The sequence below is a fragment of the Brachycentrus maculatus genome, unplaced genomic scaffold (assembly GCF_059751285.1).
Source record: "Brachycentrus maculatus isolate JH-2025_06_01 unplaced genomic scaffold, ASM5975128v1 h1tg000596l, whole genome shotgun sequence".
NCBI classification, from domain to species: Eukaryota; Metazoa; Arthropoda; class Insecta; order Trichoptera; family Brachycentridae; genus Brachycentrus; species Brachycentrus maculatus.
Window position 1 is genome coordinate 60,840 of NW_028281336.1, and position 14,485 is coordinate 75,324.

At 30.7% G+C, this 14,485-nt stretch overlaps 1 protein-coding gene across 1 annotated transcript in view; it reads left to right on the forward strand.

The window, feature by feature from the left end:
• Positions 1–810: 810 nt before the first annotated feature.
• LOC148301180 (head-specific guanylate cyclase-like) overlaps positions 811–14,485 on the forward strand; it is a gene marked incomplete at its 5' end in the record, with an annotated part of 55,430 nt that continues 41,755 nt past the window's right edge. The window contains 4 exons of the mRNA XM_088273691.1: positions 811–893; positions 4,751–4,833; positions 12,575–12,729; positions 13,567–13,778. Of these exons, the coding sequence (XP_088129817.1) occupies positions 811–893; positions 4,751–4,833; positions 12,575–12,729; positions 13,567–13,778 (533 nt within the window). The remainder of the gene's footprint in view (positions 894–4,750; positions 4,834–12,574; positions 12,730–13,566; positions 13,779–14,485) is intronic.

The window sequence follows — 14,485 nt, forward strand, 5'->3', positions numbered from 1 at the left end:
TTAATTTATTCTATTATTTTTTAGAATACAAAAAATATAAAGATTTTCATATAGGGGGATTTCAATCCTCTTGTTAGATCCAGCTAGGTTGAGTTGTGATATTTGCCAAGTTAATGTAATATTTTAAATGGTTTGACATTATCACAAAGTGACTTCCGAATCGATTTATTAAATTAAAAATGTGATATTCGAAATTCACTACAAAAAGCTTTATTCATATTTTACAAAAAGCACACCCCTGAATGTTTATCATTTGAGGTAATACATTTATGACTACAATAGCATAGAAATTCTTACTTTTTGACAGAGTTGAATGCTAAAACTTGAAACCGCATGCAAATATTTTTACCAGTTCAGTCGTTCGCAGTTCGTTGGCTGCCTTTACTGGGGTTATGCCTTTTATTTTCTGTGTCGGGTGGAACGCTCGTTAATTTCGAACAAGTCTGAAAGATTTTATTTTCTCTGTAACTAGCAAACTTTCGGTTCCATATAATATAACGTCTCTAAATTGTAACAAATTTGGAACTTGAAAATGTTACGTTGGTTCATTTGAGATAAGAAAATTAAAAATAATTGATGTTTTTTTGTTGCAGAAACATTGTGTTATATTTTATAAAATTTTACAAAATAAAACTAAAACATTGTTTTTAACAACTTTTATTTTTGATACTTTTTTTCAAGCGTTTTTGACAACATCTTGATTATCTTCACGGGTGGATATGTATTTGATTTTAATCTTGTTTTACTTTGCAGTAAAAAGATGGTAATATGTTTTTTGAATTAATGGTTTTTTTTTTTCGTTTGTTTCAGAATGAATCCTTACACACCGCCCTAATGTCCCTAAAATCAAAAGAATGCCAAGAAAACTTCTCGTCAGAAAAATACAGATGTTTGTAAGTATGCCGTTTATTTTCATATAATTTTCAATAATTGTACATGTACATATATATATATATATATATATATATATATATATATATATATATATATATATATATATATATATATATATATATATATATATATATATATATATATATATATATATATATATATATATATATATATATATATATATATATATATATATATATATATATATATATATATATATATATATATATATATATATATATATATATATATATATATATATATATATATATATATATATATATATATATATATATATATATATATATATATATATATATATATATATATATATATATATATATATATATATATTTATACATAATACCTGTTTTAAAAGTAGTTTAAAATAAAGATTAGGTTCATTACTATAAGTATAGAAAACCTTATAATAAATGCCGTTATAAATAAAAAAATATCTTGAAGAATGTCACTTTAAGTAAAAAAAAGTTCTAAGAAAGATATCGCCACATTTAGTCAAAAATGGAAAATTGATGAAAATACTTATAATTTTTGACTTCAATATAAAAAATAGCAAGTTTTTGGATATATTCCCACTTACACTTGTAAACGTAGCGCGATCTGCCATTAAATTCCGATTCGGCCATCATATTGGGAACCAATTTACGACATTGCTATTTACTGTCGTCCATTTTCGCTTGAATTGCGTCTGGAATTGACAAAAACCTTCAGAGATATGACGTAATTTCGCGAGCGGACGACATTTGCGCCGACATTTCGGTAATCCCCGTGTGTCTCGCTGACCGATGATGTTGTGAACGGTGACACGTGTCATCTGGGACCCGGAACATAATCCTTCTTGCGGAAGCGGAGGAAGCACTCGGATTTGAGCTAACAAGGTGTTTGACGGGTGACAGACTCCGATACAGAGGCGTTCTGTAAAGAAAGGCGTTTACGACTTTACGAGAGTAAAACGAGATGCTTTTAAAAATAAAAATAAGGTGTTTCATATACTTTAAGCACAGGAAAAGATTAAAACTGTTCACACATATATATATATATATATATATATATATATATATATATATATATATATATATATATATATATATATATATATATATATATATATATATATATTTATATATATAAATATATATATATATATATATATATATATATATATATATATATATATATATATATATATATATATATATATATATATATAACATATGTATATATATATATATATATATATATATATATATATATATATATATATATATATATATATATATATATATATATATATATATATATATATATGAGCCATCTATGGTTGGTTTAAGAATGTCTCAATTTAGGAGAGATCCCAAAAACTGGATTATTTTACATATTTAAAATCACTCCACCTTCACAAAATATTTATCCATCAAATTCAAATTATATCTGTTTGATACAGTGCTCCACACACCACTGAGTGCCAGGTATGGTTGAACAGTAGTAGTATGTAAGAATGGTTTAGCCTATAGCTGTATTTCATTCTGACTTGTAATGTATTGAAAATTTTCCTTGACATGAATTTTTTTGTGTATTCCTTAAAAATAAAATATGGTACGGAGTAGTGAAATATTAGTGTATTAAAATAAAAACGTATATATTTTTTGCGTATCATTAAATCTGTAGCCTTAGAATCACAAAAAAGTGATATAAAAATTCTGTTTATAGCTTAAAAAAAAGCTCACAAAAAATACGAAAAGATGGTTTTTTTCAAACGATCAGGAGTTAGTTGATTGCTAATTGCGTAGGCTGAGAAACCGTTGGAAAAGTAAAAAACCGTCATAATGAAAACGATGTTTCTGAAAATAAGTCTCACACATAATTATACGATTTTTTCGGGTCTTAGTAAAGACATCAAGGATCTCACTTTGTCACCAAAACGACACATATAAATTGAGTTTTCTTATTTCTTTTACCCACATTTGGTACAGATATTTCGGGTAGGGGGATGCTTTGCGACGTTAGGCTGAAAAAGTGGTGAAAAAAATTACCGCAATATTAAACCCTAGAACGGAGGGAAATGCGAAATCACGAGGTACTCCTTACATGGGCGCCTTCCAGTTGCGAACAATACATTCTGAATAGAGGTAATCACTTAGAACCGACACGAAACCTACATTATGTTTGAATCCATAATATAACCGGCGTATACGAGTATATCAATGTACACAAAAACCTTGGTACATATGTGTAAACTATATTTATTCATTACATTATTTTTGACATCTCAACTTGAAGAGGAACATGGAATTTTATAAAATAAAACAACTTTGTTTTAACCACTTTTTATTGGTACACTTTTTCCAACCGGTTTCTACAAAAACCTTGTCATCCTTGTCATTGGTTTATGAACTAATTCTAAAACATTGAAATACTCATAGTTAGGTTATAGTTAATTACCCTTCTCTTACGATACCAAAAACTTCTACGCACTCCATACACCATATGAAAATGTGTTTTAAAAAATAACGAGAAAAAACTCCCAAATTTTGCATTTATTAAAAAGGTTTTTAGTGTACTTACCAGTAAAAAGTGGTTAAAAGAAAGTTGTTTTATTTTATAAAGTTTGTAAAATGTACTACAAGTATCTGCGAAAAACATTCAAGAAAAGAATATTGAAATCTGGGTTTTAAAGGAATAATTACCGGCATAGGCTGGTTTGAAAGATCACTTTACTCACGTGTTACATTCCACCAATTCTACCCATGATTGACAACCATATAACTCAAATTCTTGAAACTTTCATATGTAAAGTCCAAATTCGAAACGAAATGCTTGAATTCCTAGAATTTTACCAGCCAATGCGGTCGTAAGCGTGTTGATTGTGATTTTTACCTTTCTTGGAGGTACTTTCTTATGCTATGTTATAGTGATTCTTACATTTATATGTAAGGTTTGTTTTAGCATATATAAAGTTGGTTGACTACCATAAGTTATAATTATTTGAATATTTTTTCTGTGGGAACCCGTCTCGTAATTTTAAGTATTATTTTGATTATTGACATTCGGATAACAATAACACTAGTTTCGAGAATTACACATGATCTCGAAAATAGTCATTTTTATATTAATAAACTTTTAAGTGGTTACAGTTTTTGAGTACTTTTTTACTATTTTCTTTTTAATATATTTTTTTCTTACACTCATTTGATTTGTATGTCTAATATGAAAACAATCACAATATTTACATGAAAACAGCATATATTGCTTGAGATAAAAGCTATATCATGTATACTATTAAGTAAAAAAACATAGTAAAGGATTTTTTACCATTAATATATAAAACTAACAGTTTGAATTTATACCTGTTGATAAGAACCTCGATAGTTCTCGAAACTAGTCGTGTAATAAGTGGAAACTAGATGTGTCGGGTTGTGGTCCCGTGGTTAGTATCGTGGACTCTTGAGTCAGAGTTTCTCGAATCGAACCCCTCTTCCGCAATTAATAATTACCTATTTCTAATAATGAGCCACTTTGGCTCACGGAAATAGTATGAAATTACTATTTCTGTGAGCCAAAGTGGAGTTAATTTGAAATGTTTGTGTAAATAATAAAAACACTAATATTTTTGTTTAAAAAAAATATATAAATTATTTTTATACTGTTTTTTTTGTATTTAAACGCAATATCAATAAATATGAATTCGAAAAAAATATTCAAATATTGATTTTGAAATTTGTCTTGTACAAAACTATTTCAAGTCGAAAAAAAAATCACAAATATTTTGCTTCAATTATGAAATCATTATTTTTTCATTTGTCTGGAGTTAACGTATGAAATTTTTATTTTTCAGAGACAAGCTTCCAAATGACGTCAGTTCGTGTAGCAACTACGCATATTTAGAGGATATCTACGACACGGTACTGGCAAATGAATGTAAGTATCAAACCAGCGATGGCAAACCCTTTCGATTCTAAAAGAAACATTAATTTAATTGATTTTTAATTTCAGTTTCACTTGGTAAATACCACTTTTTCTTAAAATCTACTGTGACACACGTGTGTTTCGACGAATTCTGCATCATTTAACAGTGTTTGAAAATAATGCGGAATGCATCAAAAGATACCATGCCATTGCCCTGCAAAGGCACGTTAAATCGATTTTTAAACATTTGTTTGGCAACTTATTTAATTTCTTTCTTCTAACCCTTATCCGCACCCAATAGTGGATAGGGCACTGCACCATATTGACAGGGTGTTATCTTGATCATTACTTACTTGAAGGCAAGGTGTTACTCACTCCTACGCTTGTGTAATGAAAGCATTGTTAACTTTGTGGTATTGTAATATTAAACTCTCCTTATCATTTATCGTTCACTTTGTGTAATACCACTTTAATAAACAATAATTCATTTGATTCATTTTCATCTTTCTCTATTTCAAAATTTTATTTTTGTGTTAATGTCAGACCGTAATAATTTCATTTTATTGGCCTGATGATCAAATGATTATTCCGAAACCGGTAGTTACAAATTAGTGTTTTTCAAAGTGGTATTACACAACGTGAACGATGAATGAAAAGGAGAGTGTTAAATATTAGATTGTGAAATTATTGATATTTATTTTCACCCCCCCCTTGGGAATCGAACCCAGGATCTCCAGCACGGTAGATAAATATGCTAACCATTACATAATGGAGGCGGGCATAATTTTTATTTCAGTCTTGTAAATTTTCGAGAATTTTCTAAAAAATTGAAACATTTTCTCAATATAAAACGTATCCAGAATCGATATTTTATGGCAATTAACAACAGTCATTAGACCCTCATCAAACAAACAGTAGAATTATTGACATTTAACACATCATCCAAACATATTTGTGTTTTATTTATTATCACATTCGCACTCATCAATCATGTCTATCATATTATATATCTATACTAAATAAAATATAATGATTGATTCATTCATATCTCATTGTTTAATAATGAATGATAAAAGGATGATGATTGATAAAAATAAATGTAAAAATAAATATTGACAAAACTTCCACAATCTCGTATTTCATTTATAGATTTATTCACACGTCATATTAAAAGTCGATTTCATAAAAGTAATTTGAAATATTTTTTAACATTAAAAAAAACTGACGCAAGATTTAAGACTCCACGGGTGATATTGTGGCCGTACTGGCGAAAAACTTTTACCAGAAAATATGCAATTTCGACTTCAAGACGCATATTATGAAGTTTTCAACGTTCTTTAAATTGGCAAACACTAAATAGATCGAAATGTCATTTAAATGTGGTTTTGAAGGTAAATTAAACTTTGAGTTTAATAGCGGCTATTTTATTCAGGCCAAAATATTTAAATAACAGAGATTATTAAAACATGAATTTCAGAGTTAACGTTTTTTGCCACAATCTTAAGATGAGTCATTTACGTATTAATATTATAAATGTCGCAACTTGAGATTTTATTAGACAACAATATTTTCTATTTTAAATATATGAAAGAAGATGGAGGTCGTTGGTCCTGGGATTTTATAAGCAGAGACTCGTGTTATCAAGCGATCATGGGTAAATAATACACGTATTTACACATGAAAGAGATCATTTAACCAAGCCTATGACGGTCGTAAACCCTGTAAATGCCCAGACTTTCATATTCTTCTTCATATATGTTGAGATGTCAAAAAAGTAAAAAATATATTTAATAATGTCTTCTCATCTTATATTTGACAGGAAAATACATGTCCAATATTAAAAATATATGTGTTTATATATATATATATATATATATATATATATATATATATATATATATATATATATATATATATATATATATATATATATATATAAGTTACTTTAATAATTTAAAAAAACAAAAGCTTAAAAAATGCAAGAAGTAATATATAGTTTTTCTAAACTTATTTATTCTTATTTTCCAAACAATTTATTAGAAATAATAAAAAAATCATCAAACCCTAATGCATTTTTGCCTTCGGGTCGATCAAAATCACGGTACGTCTCAAAACCAGTAAATATAAAAATCTCGGGGAGTCGGTGGTCATGTAGGGGAGAGTGCCCATGAGTGGGACAGAGGATGAATGGGACAATCGTCCTCCAGCCCAAACTATTGTTACAAAAAAAAATAAAAAATTACCCAACATTAACGCTACGATATGAGACAGATTAATCCTCAAACCTTAGTTCTCGACTGACAGTGAAGCGAGTAAGACGTCTTACAATTTTTTTGCTTCAAAAAGTAAATTATATACTGTTATTTGATTTTGTTTGTACACACAAGTTATGATAAGTGCTCCAATCGATATATACAATTATTTAAGTCGGTTCTCTCAGGATATTATAAAGTAAATTTCATCAAATTTACTTTAGTATAAATGTATCGATTTATCTATTTTTCTAAAAATCACAGATTTCCTTGAATGGGACGCGTGCAGTGATCATGAATGGGACGGTCCCACTCAAGGGAAAATAGTCCCATTCATGGCGAATACTTTTTATTTACATTGAAAATCGTTTGTACTCTTTTGTATTACACGCATTGTAAACATTATATTGTTTTTAGGTTATAATGCCAAGAACACACATCACCAACGTTCAAATTGAAGCTGAATAGGTTTTAAATGAAAAGCAAAATATTAGGTTGGTTGCAAAGACATATGCAATAGGAAAATCTTCTCTTTATAGACATGTTAAACAAGTAAAGGCTGATATTTCTAGTGGTTAGATATTTTTACATACAACTAGCATAGGAAATAAAAGAGCCTATCAGCGGAAGCTAAACGGGCAGTGCACAACGAAGTCCTGGTTCTAACTCTAATGTATGGAAGTGAAACATAGAGTTGGCAAAAGAAGGATGAAAGTAGACTGAATGCATTCGAAATGCGATTTCTCAGAAGAATGTGCGACAAAACGATGTATGATAGACGTTCGAATTGTGAAATAAGGAAGGAATGCAATGCTGAGATAAGCATTATCGATAAAATTAAGAAAGGTGTGTTGAGATGGTTTGGACATGTAGAACGAATGAGTGAGAAAAGAACGGCTTAACAAATTTATGAGGGGAATGTAATTGGAAAAAGGAGCAGAGGAAGACCGAGAAAAACATGGCACGATCAGGTATGCCTAGTACTTAAAGGTGGTCAAGTTAGGAGTCGTAACAATAAGCGGGTATATATGAGGAGATGCATGAACGTGGAAAAGGCGAAGACCGTTTGCAAAGACAGAGTGGTATGGCGTTCTATTCTCTCTTTCTACCCCTGCGGGGAAGCGGCGTGATGGTTAGTTCGTTTTTCTTAGTTAGTTAGAAATGCTTTCCACGCATTTAAATTCAGGTGGAAGAATATGTTCTACAGTACAGAAAAAAATCAGAAAGGGGAATTCAAGTATAATCTCTGACACTCCAGAAAAGGACAGGTTTTTGAAAATACAATTAATGAAAAATGGACAACGAAAACCTATAGATAGACCAAAAAATAAGCCTAACGCTAAAAGAGTTAAAAAAAACTCATAGAAGAGATTTCAATGAGTGATGACAGAGATATCAGTTCAGATAAATCAGTTGAAATAGAAGGTGTATCACTGACGAAAATAAAAGGAATTCAGGATAATTAGTGTCACGTATGTGAAGGAGAAAACCAATATAGTGATATGCAATGGCTCAAATGTAAATTATGTGGCCCGTGAAAATTTTGGAATATTAAGAAATCTGACCTTTTTTTGACAAAATGTTACAAAAATGTTAAATGATATTTCTTTTGTATGCGTCTACGTATTATACGAAAGTGTCAACCGATTATTTTTGTTTTAAAATATGATTTTCCATCGATCTTCCATTTTAATTAATGTCCCATTCATGGTGTACTGGTGTCCCACTCATGGGAGGGTGTTTATGAATGGGACATTTTAGGACATTATTTGAAATCGATTTTTCAGGTAGTTAGGCTAATTTTTTTAGAAAACAAATTTAGGCATATTTGTAGCTAAAAGATTGAATAAAGAGAAACCACGTTTACTTTTTGTGATTTATTTTACAGAGAAGAACTAGGTAAAATCAAAAACGTCCCATCCATGGGCACTCTCCCCTACTAATATTACCAAAATTAAAAAAAAAGTAAAAATGACTAACCACAATGTAAATGCTTTGAATATTAATAATATTGAGAATAATAAAAAAACAATCACCCGACTCCAACAAATTTAGTTTGCAGATATCTGAATCAGGAAATCTATTTCCGTTTCCGCTCGAATCGATAAACTCCGACAATTTATAGCGCAGGTGTGGCGCTGACCGATGTGAAAAACTAAATTACATATTAATATGCAAACGTTTAAAATTGAACCACCCCAACTGTGAACCAAATTGGCTTTCACATTTGAGAGGTACAAAAATAAAGAACGAATTGGAAAAGTAGATTCAACTAGATAACACCGCGTGGGAGATTCAACTTATACGGACCGTAAAATGTGCTATTAAAACTTTCTTCCATATCTTGTCTAGAAAGTTTAACCGTCCTGAAGTAATGACGAATAAACGTTATTATTTCACACTTCTAGTTTTTTTATTCACAAAGGACTTGCTCGTAATAGCAGTGTGCAAGTGACACAAGCCAGTACGATTTTGAAGTATGCAACCATACTAAACCTCAGAGAATGGTTTTAGGACCTTTACTTTTCATAATTTATGTCAATGACATTTTTTTTTTATTCATTTAATATATTTACATTTTTATTTATAACATAATACATTTGAATCATTTATGCATATGGAGAACTTTTATATTTCGATTCACTGTGCCTCTCCATAAAAGAAACTGTGCTCTTGTGCTTGGAGAGGGACTTACACTCGTGGTTTAATGTTATATATTAAAAGATATTATGGTTTTTTTTTGTATATTTCTTCAAGATTAAAATGTATAGAGCTTTAATTTTTTTCTTAGGTATTTTTATATCATCTATTTTTGAAATTTCTTTAGGGAGTTTATTGAAATGTTTGATTGCCAAATATTTGAAGTTTAGCTGAAATTGCTTGGTGTTGCATTTTGGAGTAGAAAAATCGTTTGAAAATCTCGATGATAAATTTTTTGTTAAATTTAAATAGTTGTCACCCTTTAGTATTTGAAAAATTGCGGTTTTTTTATAAATGGATTCTTTATTTGGGACTTGAAATTTTTTAAATAATAATTTTGTTGGAAATATGTTTTTTTTTTCAAAATAACTTTAATTATGGTTTTTTGTACTTTTTTCACTAAGTTCAGTATGTTGTTGTATGAGCCTCCCCATGCAACAATGCCATACTGTAGTAGTGAGTGTACGATAGCATAGTAAACTCTTTTTAGGTTGTCGATGGTTAGTATGTTTATAATCAAAACATCAGCGATAAAATAACATCATATGTAGACGACACTTCTAAATTAATAAAGGGACCAAACTGCAATGTCCTTAATGAACGCGGAAATAGGGATATGATAATGTTAAAATCACACTAACTACTCACGTTAAACATGTTGTATTGAAAAAACTCAAAATACCGCCAATATATTGCATCCAATTGCTAGCTATTGCTGCTGTTCTTCTTCTCTTTACCTTTCTATAGATCTTGGAGATCTGTCTGCGCTGCCGCTTGTTGCTCTTGGGATATCGACTTCCAGCTATCTCTTCCCTTTTCCTTGTCCTTCGGGGTTTCATTGAAGAGCAATACATGGAAGTCTGTCTTCTGATATTCTATTTAGATGCTCATTCAAGTATCCATTGTCATCCCTACCTCATGATATCTTCCATCTTACATGTGCTCCAGATATCAGTGTTTCTTACTACTACTACTACTACCATCACGCCATTTCCCCGCAGGGGTAGGCAGAGAGGATGGAACGCCACACTCTTCTGTCCTGACATACACTCCTCGCCTCCTTCACATCCATACATCTAGTCATACATGCCCTCCGATTACGCAGACTTTTGACACGCGACTTTTGATTACGCAGACTTTTCAAAGATCGAAAAGTTCTAATCTCAGAGGTTCAAAGTCGAGATTTTGTTCTAGAAGCACTGTTATTATTTTTTTGTAAAAACTACTTGTAAATATATTCTTTTTTTTATATAAAGTGATGACGGATATTCAATTATCAGGATTTCATGATATCCAAAAAAATGAAAAATTGAAAGTGTGGACAAATAAATACAGATCAAAGTATTCTACTCGAGTCTATAATCCAAGCGAATCCTTTTATAGTTACGAAAAATTTCATAAAATATTTTTACGTATATTCGATGAATATTTCCTACCTAAATGTCAACGTATTATATATCAAAATAATATTTTTCACAGAATTCATTTCGGTTTATTCAGGATGAACGGCTTTCTATCAATATTATAATGAGATTTTTTTCGATTTCATTCGATGCATTCATTTTTTCCTACCATAGCATAAATCGGAACATCAATACCGAACTGAAAATAAACGTAAAGGATACCTGTTGGGCTTTGCAAACTTCCCGCAAAATTACGTTACGATTAATCGAAAAAATATAATGAACACCGGTTTACCAGTTATTATGAAGGTGTAAAAAGTTAAAAATATTTATAAATCAAGATTTTAATAGATATCTCAACAAGGATGAAGAAGTTGATTGAGATAGGGCGACAAAAGTTCGGGCATTTTCAAGGCAAACTACCTGTCACTAACTGGTTTAGGGGATATTTTTTCTTCTTAGATTTTTACTGATATTTTTTAAGTTCTGTTCTGACATTTTTGTTAAGGACTGCAATTTATATAATAAGATAACAACCATTTAGTTTTTTTTCACAAGAATTTCATTTTCGACTTCATCGAACCATTTTAATGATGTCGGTAACGACGCAACTCGTTTACTAGTAAAATAAAATAAATGTAAAAAAAAACTATACAATTGATTTTTTTATGAATGTGTGTTTAAGCGTTATCCTATCATTTTGGATTGAAGAAGGGTGTTCAAGTTGATTTGTTATTCTGGATTGTTAAAAATTGTGATTTTTTAAAAATGAATATTAAAGAAGGATAAAATGTTTCCATAAAATATCTCGAGTCTATTCAAATATAAAGATTTTCTACGTACTTAAGTTATCTTTCGAGTACCCTTAATATTCTTACTAAAATAATTTCGGAGAGCAAAATAGATGAATTAAATTTTAATGAAATTAATTGCTCAGATTTACGAATTTAATTATCATAAAATTGTTCCTCGAATGATATTTTTTTCCCTCTCATATTTTTTTGCACCCTACTTATATATGCAAGGTCATGTTACGGGTACGGGTTTCATGCACTTTTGCTGTAGTGTTTTCGAGTATGCATTATTTGGAAGAGAAAAAAAAGGATCTTAGAGCAGCGTTCAGCCGCTTCACTCCACTGCATTTAGCTCCGTAAGTATTATCCGGCTCCGACGTTTATCCTCCTTCATTGTAGTTTTTCATCTCCACAACTAAACTTTCCAGGTAGTCCAAGTACAACTTGGTGACGACTCTGCTTCTAAGCATCTCCTACGGGTTCAAGGAGTCGATGTTGTGAGCATCACACTCCATTTGGAGAATCCACCTGTTTCGCTCAAACGTTGGGCAAGATCTCAGTACGTGTTCGAATGATATTATTAATTGTTTTTATTTTTGAACAGCTATGGATGCACCACAGTTTTTGGAGATGCTGGGATACGAACTCGTAGCGCGATGTTGCTCTGGAAGGTTGGAAAGAGCTCTTAGATGTCTGGGGGGAGATTTGCAAGATTTTTTAGCCACTTTAGACAGTGTCCATGATGTCCTCTATAATCAAGTAAGTACCGATTTATTATATTAAAAGTATCAATATGTTCATTTGTTTTAATGTAAATACGTCTTCATTAACGCATATAAACGGTAGTAAGCCCTGTAAATACTCCACGTTAGTTTGCATCTTTGTTGAAAAGTCACCGTTATATTGTACATTGAACCCCCCTGTAACGTTGAGATAGGTTCAGCGTATTTAATTTATAACATTTTTAAATGTTTTGATTAATTTTTTTTTTGACATGTCATCAAAGATGAAGAAGAATATGGAAGTCTGGGCATTTACGGGGCTGACGACCGTCATAGGCTGAGCCTATGACAGCCTATGACGGTCGTCAGCCCCTTAAATGCCCAGACTTCCATATTCTTCTTCATCTTTGATGAGATGTCAAAAAATAATCTAAAAATAATTCCTGTACTTGGAGATAATCCAGATTTTGTCAAGTATTTGGACACACTCCAAATGTTTTAAATAAATAAAATGTTTCCTTCGATTAACTTGATCATAATTTATTATAATTAGAAAATATTTACTTACTGTCTCGTGTGAACATCTCTGTGTCAGAGCAGCGATGACCTGTTTAGTCATCAATGTAACTTCCGCTGAACGCACATATCTAGGTCAAGGCACACGGACCTGCTATGTTTTGTAGTGGACCACCGTTATAGGAAAAACTTGCCGCAAACGTTATACGGGAAAGTCTTATACGAGTATACGTTGTAGGGGGGTTTACTGTACAATATTTGATCACAACTGATTTCTTATAATGTACAGTAAACCCCCCTATCACGTACACTAGTATAAAGTTTCCCTAAAAGACTATTTATTTATTTTTTCTTTCAGGACGATCCATCACAGAATCCAGGACAAGAGTACGAGGCTGCTTTTGTATGCAGTCCAACAGGACATGGTCAGCTGGAGTTACATTTCACCACCGAGAGAGAACCAGTCGCCTACCTCCTTGTAGGGAGCCTTAAAGCCATAGCGCAGATATACTACAACACCACCGCAGTCATTGAGTTCCATAGATACAGTAACGACCCAAGGCATTTTAGGTAAGAAAAAAATCTTGAACTAACTCTGAAAGCTTCAGAGTTAATTTAAGCTTTTTTCTTAGGTCTCATATTCTTGATCATACCTAGTTTTACCCGGTGTTTCTCTGCTTTTATTTGCAAATTTATTTGCCCGATAAATTTCTTAAATGATTTATATTCATACCATTAAAAAAACATAACTTTAGATATTCGAACATTTATCAGCAAATCACTTTCCTTGAACACATTATACACTTTTATCACTGGCGCCTGCAGGTCTTCTCTGTTATCGACAAGAAGCGCTGCATTGTCAGCAAATAAAAGACAACAGACATTCAAATTGCTTTTTCAGCTACAATATTTAAACCACCCAGTTTTTTCTACATACTATATTATTTAGTATTGGCAAGCACTAAAAATTATTAAAAAAAAAATACTGCACGAATTAAACACGTTTGTCACCAGCGCCTACAGATCATCCCTGTTATCGTTAAAAGCAGTGCATCATCAGTATTCAAAAGGCAGCAAACATTAAAATTGATAATTTTTGCTACAATATATAATATTTTTAGTTATTTTTGTCTTCTCTATAATTAAAATTAAAAAAATTAAAAAATAATGGTCATCTAACTATACATATTATTTGGTTAATTCATCGTATAGTCTACATGACGAGAGAAGGTATTTTTACTTTTTTTAACACGTATAACTGAAAGGTTATTATTTGC